We start from the raw sequence: 19,425 nt of genomic DNA on the forward strand, positions 1-19,425 counted from the left end.
TGGTTAAAGAATTCACACCAGTCCTTCTCAAACTCTTCTAAAAAACTGAAGAGGAGGAAATGCTTCCAAACTCCCTTTGTGGTACCAGCTGTACACTGATATGAAAGCCAGAACATAACACTAATAGAAATGAAAACTACATGCCAATATTCCTCATGAATATAGATGAAATTAAAAGGATCATTCACCATGATCAAGTAGCATTTATCTCTGGGATGCAAGGATGGTTCGACATATCCAAATCTATCTAATATATCACAAATAGAATGAAAGAAGAGAAACACGATCATTTCAATAAATGCAGAAAGAACATTTGACAAAATTCAACATATTTGTGATTTAAAAAATTTTTTTGAATTAAGTATAGAAGTAATGTATGTCAACAATAAAGTCGATAAATTATGAGCCCACCACTAACACCATATTCAACAGATAAAGCTTTTCCTCTAAAATCAGGAAGAAGACAGGGCTGTCCACACTTACCACATCTATTCAGTCTAGTACTGGAAGTCTCAGCCAGGAAAAAAAAGGCAGGAAAAATAAATAGAAGGTATCAGAATTGGAAAGGAAGAGGGGAGTGCCTGGCTGGCTCAGTCAGTGGAGCATGTGGCTCTTGATCTTGGGGTTGTAAGTTCAAGCCCCACGTTAGGTGTAGACATAATTTTAAAAAAGTATTGGAAAGGAAAAAGTAAAATTAGTCTTTATTTTCAGATGACATGATTTTATGTATAGAAAAGAATAAACTAAGAACATCTAATCAATAAATTTGGTAAAGTTTCAGGATACAAAAGCAACAAATAAAAATCAATATTTTTCTGGGGTGCCTAGGTGGCTCAGTCAGTTAGGCATCCAATTTTTGTTTTTGGCTCAGGTCATGGTCTCAGGGTCATGAGGTTGAGCCCCAGGTTGGTCTCTGAGCTCAGTGCAAAGTCTGCTTGGAATTCTTCCCATCTGCCCCTCCTCCTGCTCAAGGTTGCTCGCTCGCTCTCTTTCTTTCTCTCTAATAAATAAATAAAATCTTTAAAAATATTAGTCATGCAACCACTCCGGAAAACAGTATAAAGGTTCCTCAAAAAGTTGAAAATATAGCTACCCTGCGACCCAGCAATTGCACTACTGGGTATTACCTAAGGATACAAATGTAGTGATTCAGAGGAAGCAGGTGCACCTGAATGTTTATAGCAGCAATGTCCACAATAGTGGCCCTCAGCAGATGAATGGATAAAGAAGATGTGGTATATATACAATGTAATACTATGCAGCCATCAAAAAACTTAAAATCTTGCCATTTGTAATGACATGGATGGAACTAGAGGGTGTTATGCTAAGTGAAATAAGTCAAACAGAGAAAGACAATTACCATATTATCTCACTGATATGATGAATTTGAGAAACAAGACAGAGAATCATGGGGGAAGAGAAGGAAAAATGAAACAAGATGAAACCAGAGAGAGAGACAAACCATAAGAGACTCTTAATCTCAGGAAACAAACGGAGGGTTGCTGGAGGCGAGGGGGAGTGGGAAGGCTGGAGTGGCTGAGTGATGGACATTGGAGAGGACATCTGCTGTGGTGAGGACATGTGCTGTGAATTGTATAAGAACCAAGAAAGGAACTAAGAAGGGAAATGATCTCTGAAAACTTTAAGACTTCAGTTAGAGAAATTGAAGAAGGCAGAAATAAATATAAAGGTACTTTGTGTTCATGGACTGGAAGAATTAATATTGTTAAAATGTAAATACCAACAAAAGCCATCTATGGACTCAACACAATCCCTAACAAGATTCCAAAGACATTTTTTACTGTAGTTAAAAAAAAAAAAAAATCCTAAAATTTGTATGAAGCCACAGAAGACCTCCAAAAGCCAAAGTTATCCTGAGAAAGAAGAACAAAGCAGGAGACTTCACACCTCCTGATTTCAAGCTATAGGATGAAGTAACAATTAAAGCAGTATGATACTGGCATGAAACCAGAGAAATAAAGCAATCAAACAGAATCAAGATCCCAGAAATAAACCCAAGTATATATGTTCAATTAATTTTTTACAAGGGAGCTAATACTACTAAATTGAGAGAAGAGAGTATCTTAAATAAATGGTGCTAGGAAAATTGAATACTCATGTTTAAAGGAATGAAACTTCACCTTAATCTTATACCACTCACAAAAATTTAACCCAAAGTGGAATTTAAAGACTTTGGTGAAACCTGAAACTATGAAACTCTTAGAAGAAGATACAGGAGAAATGTTCCTTGACGTGGGTCTCAGCAGTGAGTTTTTGGATAAAGCACAAGCCATAAAATAAAAATTGAACAAGTGGGATTACATCAAACTAAAAAGTTCTGCACAGCTAAAGAAATGATCAAAAAGTGAAAAGACAATCTACCGAATAGGAAAAAGTATTTGCAAACCATATACCTAATGAGGGCTTATTATTCAAAACGTATTCAAAAAACTCATACAACTCAATAGAAAAAAGCAATCAATGTAATTAGCAAATGGCCAAAGAACATGAATATGTATTTTTCCAAAAAAAGATATATGAAAGGCCAGTAGGTACATGAAAAGATGCTCAACATCACTAGTCATGGGGAAATGCAACTCGGACCACAGTGAGATGTTACCTTAGACCTGTTAGAACGGCCACCATCAAAAAGACAAGGAATAACAAATGCTGGTGAGGATGTAGAGAAATGGGAATACTTATGTTCTTGTTGGTGAGATCATAAATTGGTACAGCTGCTATGGAAAACAGTATGGAGGATCCGCAAAAAAAATTAAAACTGGAACTACCATATGTTCCAGCAATTCCACTTCTGGGAATATATCCAAAGGAAATGAAAACACTAACTCAGAAATCACCCCCTTCATAGCAGCGTTATTTACAATACCCAAGATGTGGAAACAAGTGTTCATCAACAGATAGAGAAGTGGTATGTGTATGTCTGTGTGTATACACACACACACACAGTAATATTATTCAGCCATAAATAAGGAAATTCTGTCATTTGTGACAGTATGGTTGGATCTTGAGGGCATTATACTAAATGAAGTATGTCAAACAGGGAAAGACAAATACTGTTTATGATCTTAAATGTAGAATCCAAAAAGCAAAAGAGAAACCAAACTCAGAAAAAGAGATCTGACTTGTGGTTATAGAGGCAGAGATTGCAGGGAGCAGGAATTAGAGAAAGATGGTCAAAAGGTACAAAGTTGGAGTTATAAGAAAAATAAGTACTAGGGATGTAATGTACAACATGATGACTGTAGTTACCACTGCTGTAGGATATGTGGGAAAGTTGTTATGAGTAAATCCCATGAGTTCTCATTACAGGAATTTTTTTTCATGTCTTTTTATTGAATCTAAATGAGTTGGTAGATGTTAACTAATTTTATTATAATCATTTCATAAAATATATAAGTCAGATCTTAATGTTGTACCCGTAAAATGAATAATCATGATATATGTTAATTATATTTCAATAAAATGGGGAAAAAAGTGTATTATACTTCAGTTAATGAATGGCTGACTGATCAGAATGATGCCTTTTACAAATCATAGCCAACATTTAGTGAGCACTTAATATTGGACACACAGACATACACACAAGTGGTTAAGATGGTTACAAAGGGAAAGAAAGAAAGAAGGAAAAAATAATTTTTCTGTATGCCAGATCATATGGAACTTAAATACTAGTTACAAGAATGACTCCTTCCTTCATTTTCTGCTAGGCTGTGATCTCTTGCAGCCTTTTCATTTACCATGCTTCCTTTGCAAAAATACCCTGATGTCAGCTTTTCAGTTTCTCTTTTGTATACCCCGACTGGTGAGCACTGCTGAAGAAAGTCATGTAACCACGGAGACTGGATTCACTAAAATTAACCATTTCCAACATCATTGAAATCTGCCATAATGGCAGTCCTACATGTCCTTAAGCAGCCACTCCTATTTACCTTTCTTTTACCTATTTCCGCAAATCTGCCATACTTCCTCGTACTTAACTCCTAGCACTTGTTGACATTGGATAATAGGGATTGAGCAAAAAGTGCTATCATTGTTTTTTATTTGGATTTCAGTGATTTTACTGAGAATGAATATTTAAAATATGTTTATTGAATGTTTGCGAATTGTTTGTTCATGTCCTCTGCAATTTTTCTACTAGGTTTGGTCTTAGTATTTCCTGTTCTTTATATGTAAAGAATACTAACTTCCATTTTTATTACAAATATTTTCTCCCAAGTTATCATTTGCCTTTTAATTTACCTAGTATTTTCTAACAAATTTACTTTTAATTTTTACATAGTAAAGTGTCGAGTTTTTTTAATGTATGGTTTCTTCCTTGGGAGTATGTGATACTTAAAAACTCTGGACAATCAGAAAATACACTTAGAATTTAATATATGATAACATTAACATCTGGCAATGGGAAAATGTTAGCTTATTTAATAAAATTTTTAGATTCATGTTCTTAATGTTTTGTGGTTTCATTTTTACATCAAGTTTTTAATCTACCTGAAGTTTATTTTTGTCCATGCTAGGGAGGAAGGATCTTAATTATTTTTCCTGAATGGTTACCCATTTATTGTATTTTATTTTTACTCAAAAAATACTAAGTTCTTCTGTGTTTTATTTCTCTTATAAAGCTAAAATGAGAGTTGCAAGAAAACAGGAAAATAAAATGGATAATAAAATAGAAAAATAAAGTGGATGACAAGGCATCTTTAAATTAAAACCTAGAGCAGGATAGGAGATAAACAGGGAAAGAAAGTAATTGTAATTTGAATATTTTAAGTACAAGTTATGTGAGTTTATTACAGTGCATGGGTTTGACTGTTACTGGTTTTTGTTGCCATTATCACTAATTGTGCCCTGAAATGTTTTTGTCAGATATAAATTAGGCTATACTTAGGGATATTTTAATGTTAAGTTGAGATTGGAATATGATACTGTTTACAACTTGCATGTTGCTTACATCTGCAGCCATTTCGGGTTTCTTTCAAGAATTATCTGTCTTTCATTAAATTTTAATGTTCCATATTTTATATTTCTCTTATTCTGCATCTCATAAATCACTGAATTCTTCTAAAAAGATTCTAGCCTTATAAAGAAAACACTGCTTACTCAGAATGGTCTTCATCAGCAAAGCACCCAAGTAGAAATTTTTGTTAATAAAATTTTAAGTAGGTAGTAAAATTGTTGGGAAGAATGGCCTTCAAAATGAAGGCATAGCCAGAAATGAGCTCCTTATATGATTCCTTCTGTGCTTTTAAAAAGACATATCTGGGAACTAATTTTATTCACAAGAAAAAAAGAAAAGTCAAGGACATCATTTTATTGGCAATTGTACCTTTTCTCTAACAACGCAGTTTGAAGCACTTAAGTATTCAAGTATGTATATTCCCTTCCTTATCAGGCTCTCTTGAAACTTTTGTTAACTGCAAACCTAGAAATATCTAAAGGTAATATAGTCTTCCTCGGCTTATGATAAGTTTATGTCCCCAAAGTATTATAAGTTGAAAATGCATTTAATATACCTAACCTACAGAACATCATAGCTTAGCCTAACCTGTCTTAAACATGTGCAGAACATCTGTATTGGCCGGCAGTTGGGCAAAATCATCCAACACAAAACCTATTTCATAATGAAAGTGTGAAATATCTCATGCACTTTATTGACTGTTGTACTGAAAGTGAAAAACAGAATGGTTATAAGGGTACGGAATGGTTATCAAGGTTTCCCCTTGTGGTTGTGTGGCTGCCTGGGAGCTGTAGCTTGCTGCTCCTGCCCAGCATCAGGGTCAGAATTGCACTCCATCTTGCTAGTCTGGGGGGGGGGGGGAATTCAAAATTTGAAGTGCAGTTTCTGCCAAATGTGCATTGCTTTTACCCCATTGCAAGGTCAAAAAATTCTAAGTTGAACCATCATTAGTCAGGAACTGCCTGTATCTATCTATGCTGCAAAATCCACAATGCCATATCAATTTAAGCTAGACAGACATTTGTTATATTCACTAGTTTGCTATATTCCCTATAGTGATATGACAATTCTGATTTAAAAGTATATGAGATGTCATAAATGAAACCCAAGTCAGAGGCACCTGGGTGACTCAGCCAGTTAAGTATCCAGCTGTTGGTTTTGGGTCAGGTCATGATCTCAGGGTCCTGGATCTAGCCTAACTCCTGACTTAGCTGGAATCCGCTTCCCCCTCTCTCTCCTGGGCTGCCCCTCCCTGCACTCACTGGTGTGTGCCCGGGCACCCTCTCTCTCTCTCTCAAATAAATAAAACTTAAAAAAAAAAAAATGAAACCCAAATCAAATTAATAGGGTTAATTTACCTAGACCTGTGGAGGGGTTAGGAACTGAATGGTCCTTTAAATAAATTCTTACTTAAATTCTAGTATTTAGTTAGTGTTTGGAATCTTCTTTTACTGCTCAAAGTGTAGTATATGGACCAGCAGGTTAGAAATCACTGTTCTCAGACATTCAGAAATCTTAGGCATGCTAGATCTACTGAATCTTCTTAGACATTCAGAAATCTTAGGCATGCTAGATCTACTGAATCTTCTTAGACATTCAGAAATCTTAGGCGTGCTAGATCTACTGAATCAGAATATGCATTTTAACAAGATTCCATGCTCATTCATATGCATGTTAAAGTATGAGAAATGCTGTTCTAGATGAATAGTTTGAGTTTTACGTTATTTCTTACAGAATGTTCCATTGGGAAAAACAAAAACAGTATTTTCAGCTAAAATGCTTTTTAAATTTTAAATAAAGTTATGTGAAATAAAATGTTGTCATTATTTGAAGTTATTTCAAACAAATGTTAGTTTGCATTTTAAGATTCATTGTGGATATTTTTAGCGACTTAAAAACTTTAATTCCTTAAGTAAAAACATAAAACAGGAGGAAGTGTTTGGAGGTGCGAGATCTGTTTTATGGCATAGAATTTGGTGATGGTTTCATGGTATACGGATCTCCAAGCTCATCAAATTATATACATTAAATAAGTACACCTGTTTGTTATGTCATCATACCTCAATAAAGTGATTTAAAAAACAGTTCTGTTTATTGTCAGTTGCTAGAACATACATGTACATATATATAGGACAAAAGGAGTCTATATATAAGATGAAGAAATGAGTTTAAAAATAGGTTTTTTGTTTTGTTTTGGTTTTTTTGGTTTGCTAGTTTTGTTTCTATTTTTGAAAGAGGATGGATGAGTGGCTTTCTAAGAAACTACAGAACAGAAAATTAGAAGACCTTAAATGGAAAAGTATTTGAAAGAATAGAACTAAAGTTAACAGTGGAATGGGAATGATGTCCTAACAGCTTTTCGAATTTTTTACGGTGCAGCCTTTTCATTTTCTTCTAAAACAGAGCACCTGTCTATACAAAGGATGAAAAGTGTCGTGGTGAACAGTCACAGGAGGAATAACTGTTTAGTTTATAGCACTGTATATTTTTTAAAAAGAGAGGTTCTAACATATGGAATGTGACTTTTCAGACTAAATGTTTTTAAATGTGAATTTTTTATAGTTCAGCTTTATCACTTGGAAAATGTACATAAAGTTATGAATGTGTACTTCCTAAAGCACTTTTGTACATTAATAAGTATTAATGGTAACTTTATTTATGAATTTTGGATATTTTTATAAGACATTGTTGATTCTCAGTGTTTACATAATATAAACAAAAACATCAAATAAACTTTTGAAGTGGAGACGTAACTGACAGTACACAAATCTTAAGTGTACAGTTAGTTGAATTTTTTATTTGTATATGCTCATTAATCTCCACCCAGATCAAGACATAAAACATATCCAGCACCTCACAAGGCTTCTTTATGCCTTTTCTTAGTACTGACTTCTATTTCCTATTTTTGTGTGCTGTTGAAATTCACATAAATAGATTGATACAGTTGAACTTTTTTGGATCTGACTCCTTTCATTTAACGTATCTGTAAAATTTATCCATGTTGTCTACAGTAGTTCATCTTTAAATTATTATGTAATAATTCAATTGTATAAATACACCACAGTATATTGATAGATATTTGGATTGTTTCCAGTTGGTAGGTATAGTCAATAAGGATCCTATGAATAGTGTTGTCCATGTCTTTTGATGGATATAAGTTTTCATTTCTCTTGTATGTATATACAGGAATGGACTATCTGGGTATTGGAATTGATAGCTTTAGTAGGTACTGCCACTCATTTTTTTAAAGTGCTTGCATCAATTTACTCCACCAGAAATGTGTGAGTTTCAGTTGTTCCACATCCTGTCCAGTACTCGATATGGCTAATCTTTTTAATCTTAGCCATTATGGAAATTGTGTGGTGGTGTTTCATTTGTGATTTGTACTTTTCTGAAGACCAGTGATGTTGAACAGTTTTTCATACGTTTATTGGTTGCTGTATTGCCCTTTTGCGAAGTGTCTTTTGAAGTCTGTTACCAATTTTTCTATTGGATTATCTGTATTTTTCTTACTGATTTGGGGGGGGGTTAAAAAATGTATTCTGGATTCAAATCAGCATTACAAATATTTTCTCCCAATTTTGACCTGTCTTTTTACTCTCTTGATGGTGTGTTTTGATGACCATAAGTCTTCATTTTAATTTTGTCCTATATCCTAACTTTTATTCATTTAATCTTTTCCTGCCCCTAGGTCATTAAGTTATCCTTACATGTATTTTCTAAGAAGCTTGGTGCTTTAGCTTAACATTTAGGTCTTTGGTCCATCTCAAATTAATTTTTGATGTATGCTGTAAGGTAGGGGTCAAGGTTAAAATCTTTCCCATTTGAATATCTAGTATATCAAGCACTATTTATCATAAAGTCAATCCTTTCCCACTGAATTGCAGTGGAAACGTCAGAAATCACAAGACCATATATGTGTGGATTTGTTTTATAAATGTTTATTCTACTCCCATTGGTTTATTTGTCTGTCCTTGCACCAATACCACACTATCTCGTATAAAGTTTAACCATTAGAAATACATTTCACTTAGATGAAATTAAATTGAAGCGAAAGAAGGGTATTAATTAGATATTTTTCTTCTTTCAATTTTCTGACCATTATTTTCTACTACATTATTAGTAAAATTGTAAATCGTGTTTATGCGACAACTGCCATAATTTTCACTTTGCCTTTGAAGTGTGATTCTGAGCTATTGCTAATCTGATAGATGTGTGTAAAAGTGCTTCATAGAATGTCAGTTTATTGAATGAAGTGAGTTCAAGTAGCACTTGTATCATTTATCATTGACTCTGATAACAGAGGAATGACTTTTGTCTTAAATTTGCACAGCTTTTAAAGACCTTAATTCAAGAGGGTAAAAAGAAGTTTCTCATCAGCTCTTATTGGTGCATAAGATTTCTGTCATTGGCCTTCTGTTTTGATTGGCAACTGACAAACTGAATTTTTGAAAGATACTCTGTAAGGTTTTTTTATTGTTATTTCCAAATGATACTATACTATAGTTTATAACTTAGAAGAAGAAATTGCACATTAAAAATTAGGGTCTTAATCATACAGTGTATATAGCTATACTGAAGCATCCCTGGAGGATTTGTTAAATTCTTGATTATTATTATTATTTTTTTTTTTTGTGGAAGGTTTTGGGAAACAGATACACACACACACACACACACACACACACACACACATTTCCTCTGGTTTATATATAAGCTGCCTATTCCTGTATTAAAGCTGTTAGAGTGCTGGCAAATCTTACTGATTTATACTTATCTAAAGATTCCCCTGAGTCATTTTTTATATGACTAGCTTCTGTGCATTTTATATTACTTATGTATATGCATACATGTATATATAATACCTATATATTCTAATTTAATTTCTAAAATTATAAGCACACTTATTTTATTAAACAAATATTTTAAAGCATTGGAAATACGAAAAACAAAATAATAGTCATCAATCCCTGTTATCCTGAATTAATTGCTGTTAATGGGTTGACGTGTTTCATTCAGTTTGGGTGATAGATCTATTATTTTTGTAAAATTGATATGCATAAACTCATTATAAGGATTCAGCCCATGCAGAAAAACACAAAGATGAAAGTTTTTAAAAATTTCTTCATTTAGAAATAATATTAAGTAACCATCATTACCATCAGTTTTTTTATTTTTTAAGATTTTATTTATTTATTTGACAGAGAAAGCGTGCACATGGAGGGGTACTGGTAGAGGGAGAAGCAGGCTCCTCACTGAGCAGGCAAGCGGATATGGGGCTCTATCCAGCACCGTGGGATCATGACCTGAGCTGAAGGCACATGCTTAACAAATTGAGCCACCCAGGCACCCCTCATTGCCATCCGTTTAACAACATTTTAGATATCTTTTTTAATTGGGTGAATGAATAGAAAATACTTTTATAAAGATGACTTCATATTCTAGAGTCTTTCAATTTGAATTTGAATTTAATACAAAGAAGGAAACAACTGAAAGAGGTGTGAAACTTGAAATAAATATTTTTCATGGGAGATTCTTTTTCTTCAATTTTGGCTTCAGCCTTGGCTTCATGTATTTTGGGGCTCTGTTATATGCATAGGTTTCTAATTGTCATGTCTTCTTAATAATAAACATAAAATATCCTTCTTTGTAGCAGTTTTTGTTTGAAGACTTTATTTTGTCTGAAATTAGTATAGCTACTGTAGCTCTCTTTTGGTTTTTGTATGCAAGGTTTATCATTTCCCGTCCTTTGACTTTCAGCCTTTTTGTGTCTTTAAATCAAAAGTGTTTCTTGAAGACAACATATAGATGGTTGGATCATTCTTTTTAAAAAATCCATTGCCAGTCTGCTTTTTGGATGGCATGTTTAATAAATTTACATTTAACTTAATTGCTGATAAGGTAGTGCCATTTTGCTATTCTTGTATGTCTTAACTGTTTTTGTTCCTCTGTTCCTCTGTAACTGCCTTTTTTTGTGTTAATACTTTCTGGTATGCTACTTAATTCCCTCTAGTAATTTAAATAATTACTATTTATTTAAATAAACGTGTGTGAGGGTTGTGACTGTAGTTAGTTAGTTTCTTAGTGGTGCCCTGGGAATTACAATTAACATCTTAAGTTGTAGCAGTTCAGGTTAATACCAACTTACTTTCAATAGCATGTTAAAGCTTTACTCCTACATAGCCCAGTTTTCCTCTTCCTTTACACTGTTATTGTTACAAATTACATCTTTTAACATTGTGTGCTCAGTAACATGGAATTATAATTATTGCTTCATGCAGTTGTCTTTTAAATCAGGGAAAAAATAATTACAAATGCAAAGTACATTAATACTGTCTTGTATTCACCTATGTCAGAACCTTTACTGCTGTTCTTTATTTCTTCATAAGAGTTTAAGTTACTGTCTAGTGTCCCGTGCTTTAGCCTGAAGGATTTCCCATATTTCTTGTGGAACAGGTTTGTTAGTGAACAGTTTTTGTTTTTGATTATTGAGAATGTCAATTTCTCCTTCATTCTTGAAGGGTAGTTTTACTGAATATAGAAATCTTTTGTTGACAATCTTTCTTTCAGCCCTTGAATATGCCATCCAGTGGCTTTTGGTCTCCATGTTTTCTGATGAGAAATCAGCTATTAATCTTAGATTCCTTTGTCATAATCAGTTACTTCTCTCTTCTACTTTCATGTCTTTTGCAGTTTGATTGTGATGCGTCTTAGTGTGGATCTATTTAAGTTTATTCTGTGTGGAGTTTGTGAACTTCTTAAATGTTTAAATTAATGTTTTGTTTTAATCACATCTGTGAAGTCTTTGTCATTATTTCATCAGATGTTCTTCCTGCCTAACCCTCTTAGAACTTCTAAGATCCCTATGTACTTAGGTTGCTTGTGTTCCACAGGTATCTGAAACTGTGAATTTTCTTTCATTTTTTTGTCTTCTGATTCCACAGACTGGATAACTTTAATTGATCTATCTTCAAGTTTACTGATCATTTATTCTGCCTACTCAGATGTGCCATTGAATCCCTATAGTGAATTTTTCATTTTAGTAATTTTCAACTACAAAATTTCTATTTGGTTATTTTTTTTTAAATCATTTCTATCTTTTGATGTTCTCTATTTGATGAGACATTGTTCTCGAACTTTAGTTCATTAACATGGTTTCCTTTAGTTTTTTTTACCATATTTAAAATAGCTGATTTAAAGTTTTTGAGTAGTAACTCCAGGATTTGGGCTTCCTTGGGGAAAGTTCCTATTGACTTTTTTTTCTGTGCACAAACCATATTTTTTTGTTTCTTTGCATGTCTTATATTTTTTGGTTTTGTTGCTTTTATGAAGGAGGGGAGATTTTCACAGGCCCATACTTCACCATTCCTGCTGATGTCACCTATATATTAACTTTTCTATATAAAACATTCTTAATATAAATCCAGATATTTAAAAATTCTAACACCTTTCTATCTGACACAAGGCTATCGACTTTTCCATAGACTTCTGAGATTTTACAAATTAAACAAAATCTGTCTAGGGGTGCCTGGGTGGTTTAGTGGGTTAAGCCTCTGCCTTCAGCTCAGGTCATGATTTCACAGTCCTGGGATCGAGCCCTGCATTGGGCTCTCTCCTGAGCAGGGACCCTGCTCCCCTCTCTCTCTCTACATACTTGTAATCCCTTTCTCTCTCTGTCAAATAAATAAAATCTTTTTAAAATATCTGTCTATATTAGTATTGTAAGTACTCAGAAAAATGTGTTTCAAAAAATTCAGAGAGATGTCTTCTTGGATATCGTGCCAGTATTTTAGATGCAACAATCCTACTTAGTCCTTACAGAATCTCTCTGACGCTCTGAGAAGTTGAGTTTACCCGGGACCACACAACTAGTAAATGGTAATCTAAAATATAAAACTAATCTTTAACTTGTGTACTTAAGATTTTGGTGGCAGTGTTACACTGTATAGAATACAGTGTGTACTGTGTTTTTGTGAAGTGTGTAGCCCATTGGCCAATGCCGTGAAAAATTTCCCATGGTGCTTATTGAAAGGAAGATTCCTCAGCCACAAACCTATGCATACTGAACCAAAATCCCTGAGATTTGGGCCAAGGGTGGATGATGATTCTTAGTTATGTTACTGTTGGGGGAGTGCTGGTTTCTGGATTGCCTTTTTCTTATGACTTGGGCTAAAAAAACAAAACAGCAGGCCATTTCAAGTTTGTATAAAAATATAATTCTACAGTTCAAAGACCACTAAGTTTTCTTATAACTTTTTGAATTTTAGAAGTACAAATTCTGCACTGCTGTGAGAAGACTATATTCTGTAATAATACAACAGAAAACTTTTGTGTCACTTCCTATGCTTATTAGTATAAGCTACAGATAAATTAAAGATTTTGTAATATGTCAAAGCTTTACATCTTTTATATGTATTATTTAACTATGAGTTGCATTTATTCATGCATTAAATTTCAGAGGAAAAATATAAGCAGTGGATGAACTACCCTTTATTTTAGGTTGAACTCCCACCACCTGATCTTGGACCAAGTTCGGCATTAAATCAGACACTCACGTTGTTGCGTGAAGTTTTGGCCTCTCACGATTCTTCAGTTGTACCATTAGATGCCCGTCAAGCTGACTTCGTGCAAGTATGTTATAAGTCATTTTTAATAATTACTTATTGCTCGTCTATTACACATTCTGTTGAAATTCTGGCATTTTATAACCTATACATTTTAACAGTCCTTCTCATTGATTCTTCCTTCAAATATTGAACCAGGTCTCTTTATTTTTGAAGAGTATTTTATTCACTGATGCTCATTGTAAAAAACATTATGATTACTGTAACATTTAATCTTTTTAAAATGTACTTCTGTAAGTTGGCCCCCTTCCAGTTAGTTTGAGTTTCAGTCTAAAGTACTGTTAACCCAGGCCTGTATCACTAATTGGGGAATAAAAAATAAATTTCATTTTGTTTTTCATTTATAGGTTTTATCATGTGTCTTGGATCCCCTCCTCCAAATGTGTACTGTATCTGCCAGCAATTTAGGCACAGCTGACATGGCCACTTTCATGGTCAATTCACTATATATGATGAAGACAACACTAGCTCTGTTTGAGTTCACTGACAGACGTCTAGAAATGCTGCAGTTTCAGGTAAATTTTACCGTGAGATGACAGCTCACTGTGATGGGGCCTTTTTCTGTATATGATCTCGTTACTGGCCTTAATCCAATTTCCGTGACCTACTTTTTATAAATCCTTTGGTATAGTCTGATAGAAGTCCACATACACACACATACATACACAAACACACACTCTTGGTATTTTGGATTTGTTTGGGGGAAGCTAGAATATATAATAAATATGATATTTTATTCAAACCATAGTTTGTGATGATGGAATGAAGCTTTTCTTATTGATTGGAACAGTTATTCTGTATGCAGATTTCATTTTCTGAACTGTGAATAATATGCTATATTTTTCAAGCTTTCTAGCTAGTGCAGAAGGTGTTATAGAGGACAGATATATTTTTATCTATGTGTAAACCAGTGTTAGGCAAAACATTACAGTTTGTTATACCAGTGACTCTAGTCCTATAAGCCAAGTGGTATCACTTAAGAGTTTGTAAAGTGGCTAAAACAAAGCATTTTGTAAAATTTACCAGATACTTGGCTTCTGATTTTAAAATAGTGAGTGTTGGTAAATATAATGTTTTTAAGAAAAAATTCTGAGCGTTCTGTGTTATTGCAAGTATGTAAGTAATTTGGCAGTGGCTATGGTAAAAATTCATTTGTAAAGTTTTAGGGGTTTCTAAGGAATAAGCTTTGGTACATCTAAACTTGTGATATTTTCTAATTTCTAATTCCTTTTAAAAGAAATATAATGAAGTATGATTAATTTTTCTTTCTTATATTACTTTTTTTTGTGGAATTAATAAAATTCTTTATTTAAAAAAAATTTCATTGCTTTTGACTATATTTATCACTAACTCAACCCCCAAACTCTGCCATTTGTCTCAATCTTAAGAAGTTCAGATATATCAGGTGTTCGTGGATCTGTTTTATCCCCAATTATCTGTGTTTCTTAACCATTCCGTGGTCATGTTTTGCATTCCAAGGGGACAAGCCCCCGTGTGTAAGTACGTGTGAAGCCTGTGCGCATTCCGTGCTTGCTGATCGGCTGTTGGCCAGTGCTGGTTGCATGGCTCAGCCCCAGAGTCAGTGGTAGAGAAGACTGAACAATGATGCAGATATGGAAGATGTGGTGTTTTTAGGCCCTCCAAAGAAAGTTCACCTTGTGGAGTAAAGGATTCTTGATTTTCAGAGCTTTCCTATCAATTGTCTATTAATTTCCTTCCACTCTTACTTGCCTTCTTCCAGTGTTTCAAGAAAGGAGTTCAGGCTAGTCTGATTCTTTCTTTGTGGTAACTTAGTTTGTCCATCTGGAAGCTGGTAAGGATTTTCCTTCGAGTTGAGATATTTCCTCAGGATATTTTTTGGCATGTCTCTTTTTCTGTTACTTCCATTTGGATTTTGCAGAGCCATTTCAGTCTGAAGATTCAACCCTTTCTTTTGCTCAATAAAGTTTTTTACTATCTAATTAATTATCACTTTTCCATCTGTTACTTTTTATATTCTGAAGCTCTTGCCCCTTAGTTGGTTTTATCTCCAGAATCTCTCTTCTAATTTCTTTTTATACTCTAATTTAATCTTTCTTTGATGTAACTGTATTACTTTTCTTTTCTGCTTCAGATACTCATTTGGTTCTTAGCAGTAACTTTTTCATCAAATGTTTATATTTGCACATCTTGTTTTTCTTTGATTTCCCGTAAGTCTAATGATGAAGGGCTCTAATTGTAGTTTTTTGGACATTCACTTAAAAAAAAGTTAAAGAACTCTGTGTCTTTTAGTAGAGTTGCCTCCAGAAAAGATTTGTTCTAATTATTCAGATGAGTTTTCTCTTAGAATATACTCACCTCTCTTAAGTTAGTTGTAAGTTTTTTAAGGGGAGAGGTGCTCGGCTATTGGCAAGCATCCAGATATTAATAGCACCGTTAGTAGTAAACTGTGCCATGGACAAACAAACTGGTAAAACTGAGGGAACTCCCTGGCCAAGAAAAGATGGAAGACCCCCAAACTCTTGGGCCTATACTGGTAAAAGTAAGGGAGCAGCAGACTTCTTCCCACTAAGGGATATTTCAGCCCATCAGGGTAGTCTAACTTGTATGGATTCTGCCCCCATTAGCATTAGATGGGTTCCTCAAAGAAAATATGAAGCAGATGAGCACATACAACTCACATCTTCTAGCTTGAGCAGTTCCTAACCTTAAATCTTTGACCAGCCTTCTGCTGGTCCTCAACTCTCCCCTGATTCTAACAAACCTGTTCTCCAGATGGCACATTTGATTGGTTGAGTCTGTCCAAGAAGTTGGAAGGGTAAGGGAAATGTGGAGGTCAGGAACATCAGGCCTTCATCTTCCCAGAAGTCTTTCTAAATATTTTATTTTACACTGTTGTTATTTTTTACTGTTTATTGTTTTTTGTTTGTGTTTTGCTTAGTGCCATCTTTTAAAAGAACTGACAAACAACTCAGATTTTTTGATTAGTGACTAGTCCTAGAGTCCTCTTCAGTTATTTTTAAGGTGAGACTTTCTCTCCCTTTTGTAGGAGGACTTCCTCTTTGGGGAAGGAAACGCTTTGTCACAGAAGCAGCCCATGTGGCTCATGGTCTGGCCTCACAGGCACTGCAAGGAGCAGGTCCCTGATGAAGAGCTGACTCCACGGTGGTCTACTTCTACCCTCATCAGTCTTATTCCCCTTGTAAAGTATTTTCTTTCTGTTGTGTTTTATTTTAGATTGAAGCACATTTGGACACACTTATAAATGAGCAAGCTTCTTACGTTTTAACTAGAGCAGGCTTGAGTTCTATCTATAACACCATACAGCAACAGAAGCCTGAACAGGTAAGCACATGGGTGTTGCTAACTGGAGAAATGCCCATTTAGAGCATGGGTTCTAGAGCTGAGCTGTAGCTTGAATCTTAGCTCTGCCACTTAATAGTTTGCTTTGTTTTAAACTGGGAAAGTGACTTATCTCTGTGTCTTTCATCTGTGGAATTAGGATAATAATAGTATTTCTATTACAGGGTTCTGAAAATAAAGTGAGAAAATACAGTACAATTCCTAGATGACTACCTGAGATGTAGCAGAGTGCCCCCAAATATTAACTGTCCTTTTTACCATAGTAATTTTGGTTAAAAATATGGGAAGAAGCTTAGTAATAAAATGTATAAAGGATATTCATACTGGTTAATTTTCTAACTTCCTATATCCCTATCAGTTAATTGAATGCATAGGTTACTATGTAAATGTAGTCATCCCCTTTCTAACTTGGAGAATCTCAGTCTATTATTTTGGAAAGGTAAATACTTTGAGGCCAGCATAAGATCTTGTAAAGTTAGAGGACTCCAGTGGAAGTAGAGAAGGGAGTGGGGGAATCTGAGAAAGCTAAGTAAGGATCTTTCTTTAAAAAGCGGAAACTCATTTAAATGGCATTAACATGAAGAATATTTTACAGTCCAGGAACTTCTAAATGAAGCTCTCAAAAATTACCAGTTCCAAATTTTTTATTCTGATAAAGCAGCAAGCAAATTTCTATCAAAGAGAAATCAATTCTGCTGCTGTTGTATACTACTGAAAATTGTCAGAGTGCAACTTCAAGCCTCCATGATTTACTGACGTTTTCTAAGTGCTTCCTTGCGTTTTTGCCTTGCTTATGTGTAAATCTGAAATATACTGGTGTTCCCATTGTTAATAAACTTGTGCTTGTCACTCCCTCCAACAAATATGATGGTGTGCCTTCATGCTAGTTTCACAAAAATGATCAAGTCATAGTCCCTGCTCTAGTTGAGGTTGAAGAGGTGACACTTGAGTTCTTTGGAAAGGGGATGAATTTCCAGATTTGGGGTATCTATTAATAGACTGTATTTTGTAATTGAACTGAAGCTTTAGCACCTTTTTTTTACATCTTATTTTTGCTGTTTTGTTTTGGTTTTTTTAGGGCTCTTTAGCTAATTTGCCCAACCTAGATTCTGTGGCACTGAAGGCTGCAATGGTAAGTGAATAGTAAAGCATTTCAACGTAGGTTTCCTCATAAAACATTATTAATTTTTTCCTGTGTGATAATTTTGTCCTGGATGGTAATTTTATCTCTTGATATACTGCATTCTTATTGGGTGCAATAATAATGATTGTACACATGTTTCCTTTAACTAAGGTCTGACCAAGACATACATTTGTGGTAATATTCTACTCTACCCTAACACCCCATCATTCCTGTTTGGGTTTTCTTTGTTTTCAGAGTTTTATTTCTAACATAATAGAGAAACAGGAATGACAGATGCAAAGAAGTTAGGCTGTATATCATTGAAGACTTCTCACTGTTAGTCATCTTTGGCTTATAGTTCTTGATTTCTTCCTGAGATGGTAGCTGAAATTGGATTCCAGTCTTAAAATATTACTCTTGAGTGTGAGATTCCTCGAACCTCTACCTTATTTCCTTCTTTTCAAGTGAAGACCTTGCTGCATGTCTGCATGAGCGTGTTTCCACATCTTATATATATACTTGGCATGCATGTATACCCACCATTGGATGACATTCATTCAGCCAACGTAGGGTGATCTTGTTTGGAAGCTTTAAGTAATACACAAGTAGCAGTGATAACAATGGTGTCTTTAGCATAGTTTTTTATTGAGTATGCTAGTGTTTTTCATGTGTGAACTCTAATCCTCTGAACAACCTATTCAACCCCATTCAACCTAGTACTGACACGCTCAACTACTGTACTGCCTATCCCATCCTAAGTATTTAAACACTCACATATGCTCACTACCGTGATGGCTTGACTTCAGCACATAGTTCTCCTGGATGACTTCTAATGCCAAGGCTTTGTTACCTATCATCTTACAGAGCTAAATTAAATGAAAGTCATGAGCCCACAAGATACCTAAAAAGGCAAAGAGTACAGAGCCAACAGTATTAATATTAGATAAAGTAGATTTTAAAAACAATAAGATAAATAAGGAACATTATGTCATAATAAAAGATTTTATATATATATATATATACACACACACAGAGAAGTAATAGTTATAATTTCTGTTTGCCAAACATCATAGCAAAAATTTTAAAAATATGAAGATTTTATTCTAAAAAGTTTAAAAATAAATGAAAATGAATAAATTTTAGATTAATTTAAAAAGATAAGTTTCTTAGAAAGTTAAATATACACTCACCATACCACCCAGTATCCCGCTTCAAGGTATTCCGCCTCCCCTACCTCCAAAATGACCTAAGTCTGTACAAAGGATCAGTAACCATAGTACTCAATAAATTTGTTTTCCTCCCCTTCTCTCTCTCCCCCACCAACATATATCTAGTCCATAATGTAAAACCACAAACTATATTTA

The 19,425-nt window shown here is 34.2% G+C and overlaps 1 protein-coding gene across 1 annotated transcript in view; it reads left to right on the top strand.

The window, feature by feature from the left end:
- The window catches only part of COG6 (component of oligomeric golgi complex 6), an 85,214-nt gene that overhangs the window by 50,534 nt on the left and 15,255 nt on the right, over window positions 1-19,425 (top strand). The window contains exons 14-17 of the mRNA XM_032880121.1: window positions 13,472-13,603; window positions 13,944-14,111; window positions 16,813-16,920; window positions 18,017-18,070. Of these exons, the coding sequence (XP_032736012.1) occupies window positions 13,472-13,603; window positions 13,944-14,111; window positions 16,813-16,920; window positions 18,017-18,070 (462 nt within the window). The remainder of the gene's footprint in view (window positions 1-13,471; window positions 13,604-13,943; window positions 14,112-16,812; window positions 16,921-18,016; window positions 18,071-19,425) is intronic.

Source organism: Lontra canadensis, unplaced genomic scaffold (assembly GCF_010015895.1).
Source record: "Lontra canadensis isolate GAN:19392208 unplaced genomic scaffold, GSC_riverotter_1.0 scaffold67, whole genome shotgun sequence".
Classification (NCBI taxonomy): Eukaryota; Metazoa; Chordata; class Mammalia; order Carnivora; family Mustelidae; genus Lontra; species Lontra canadensis.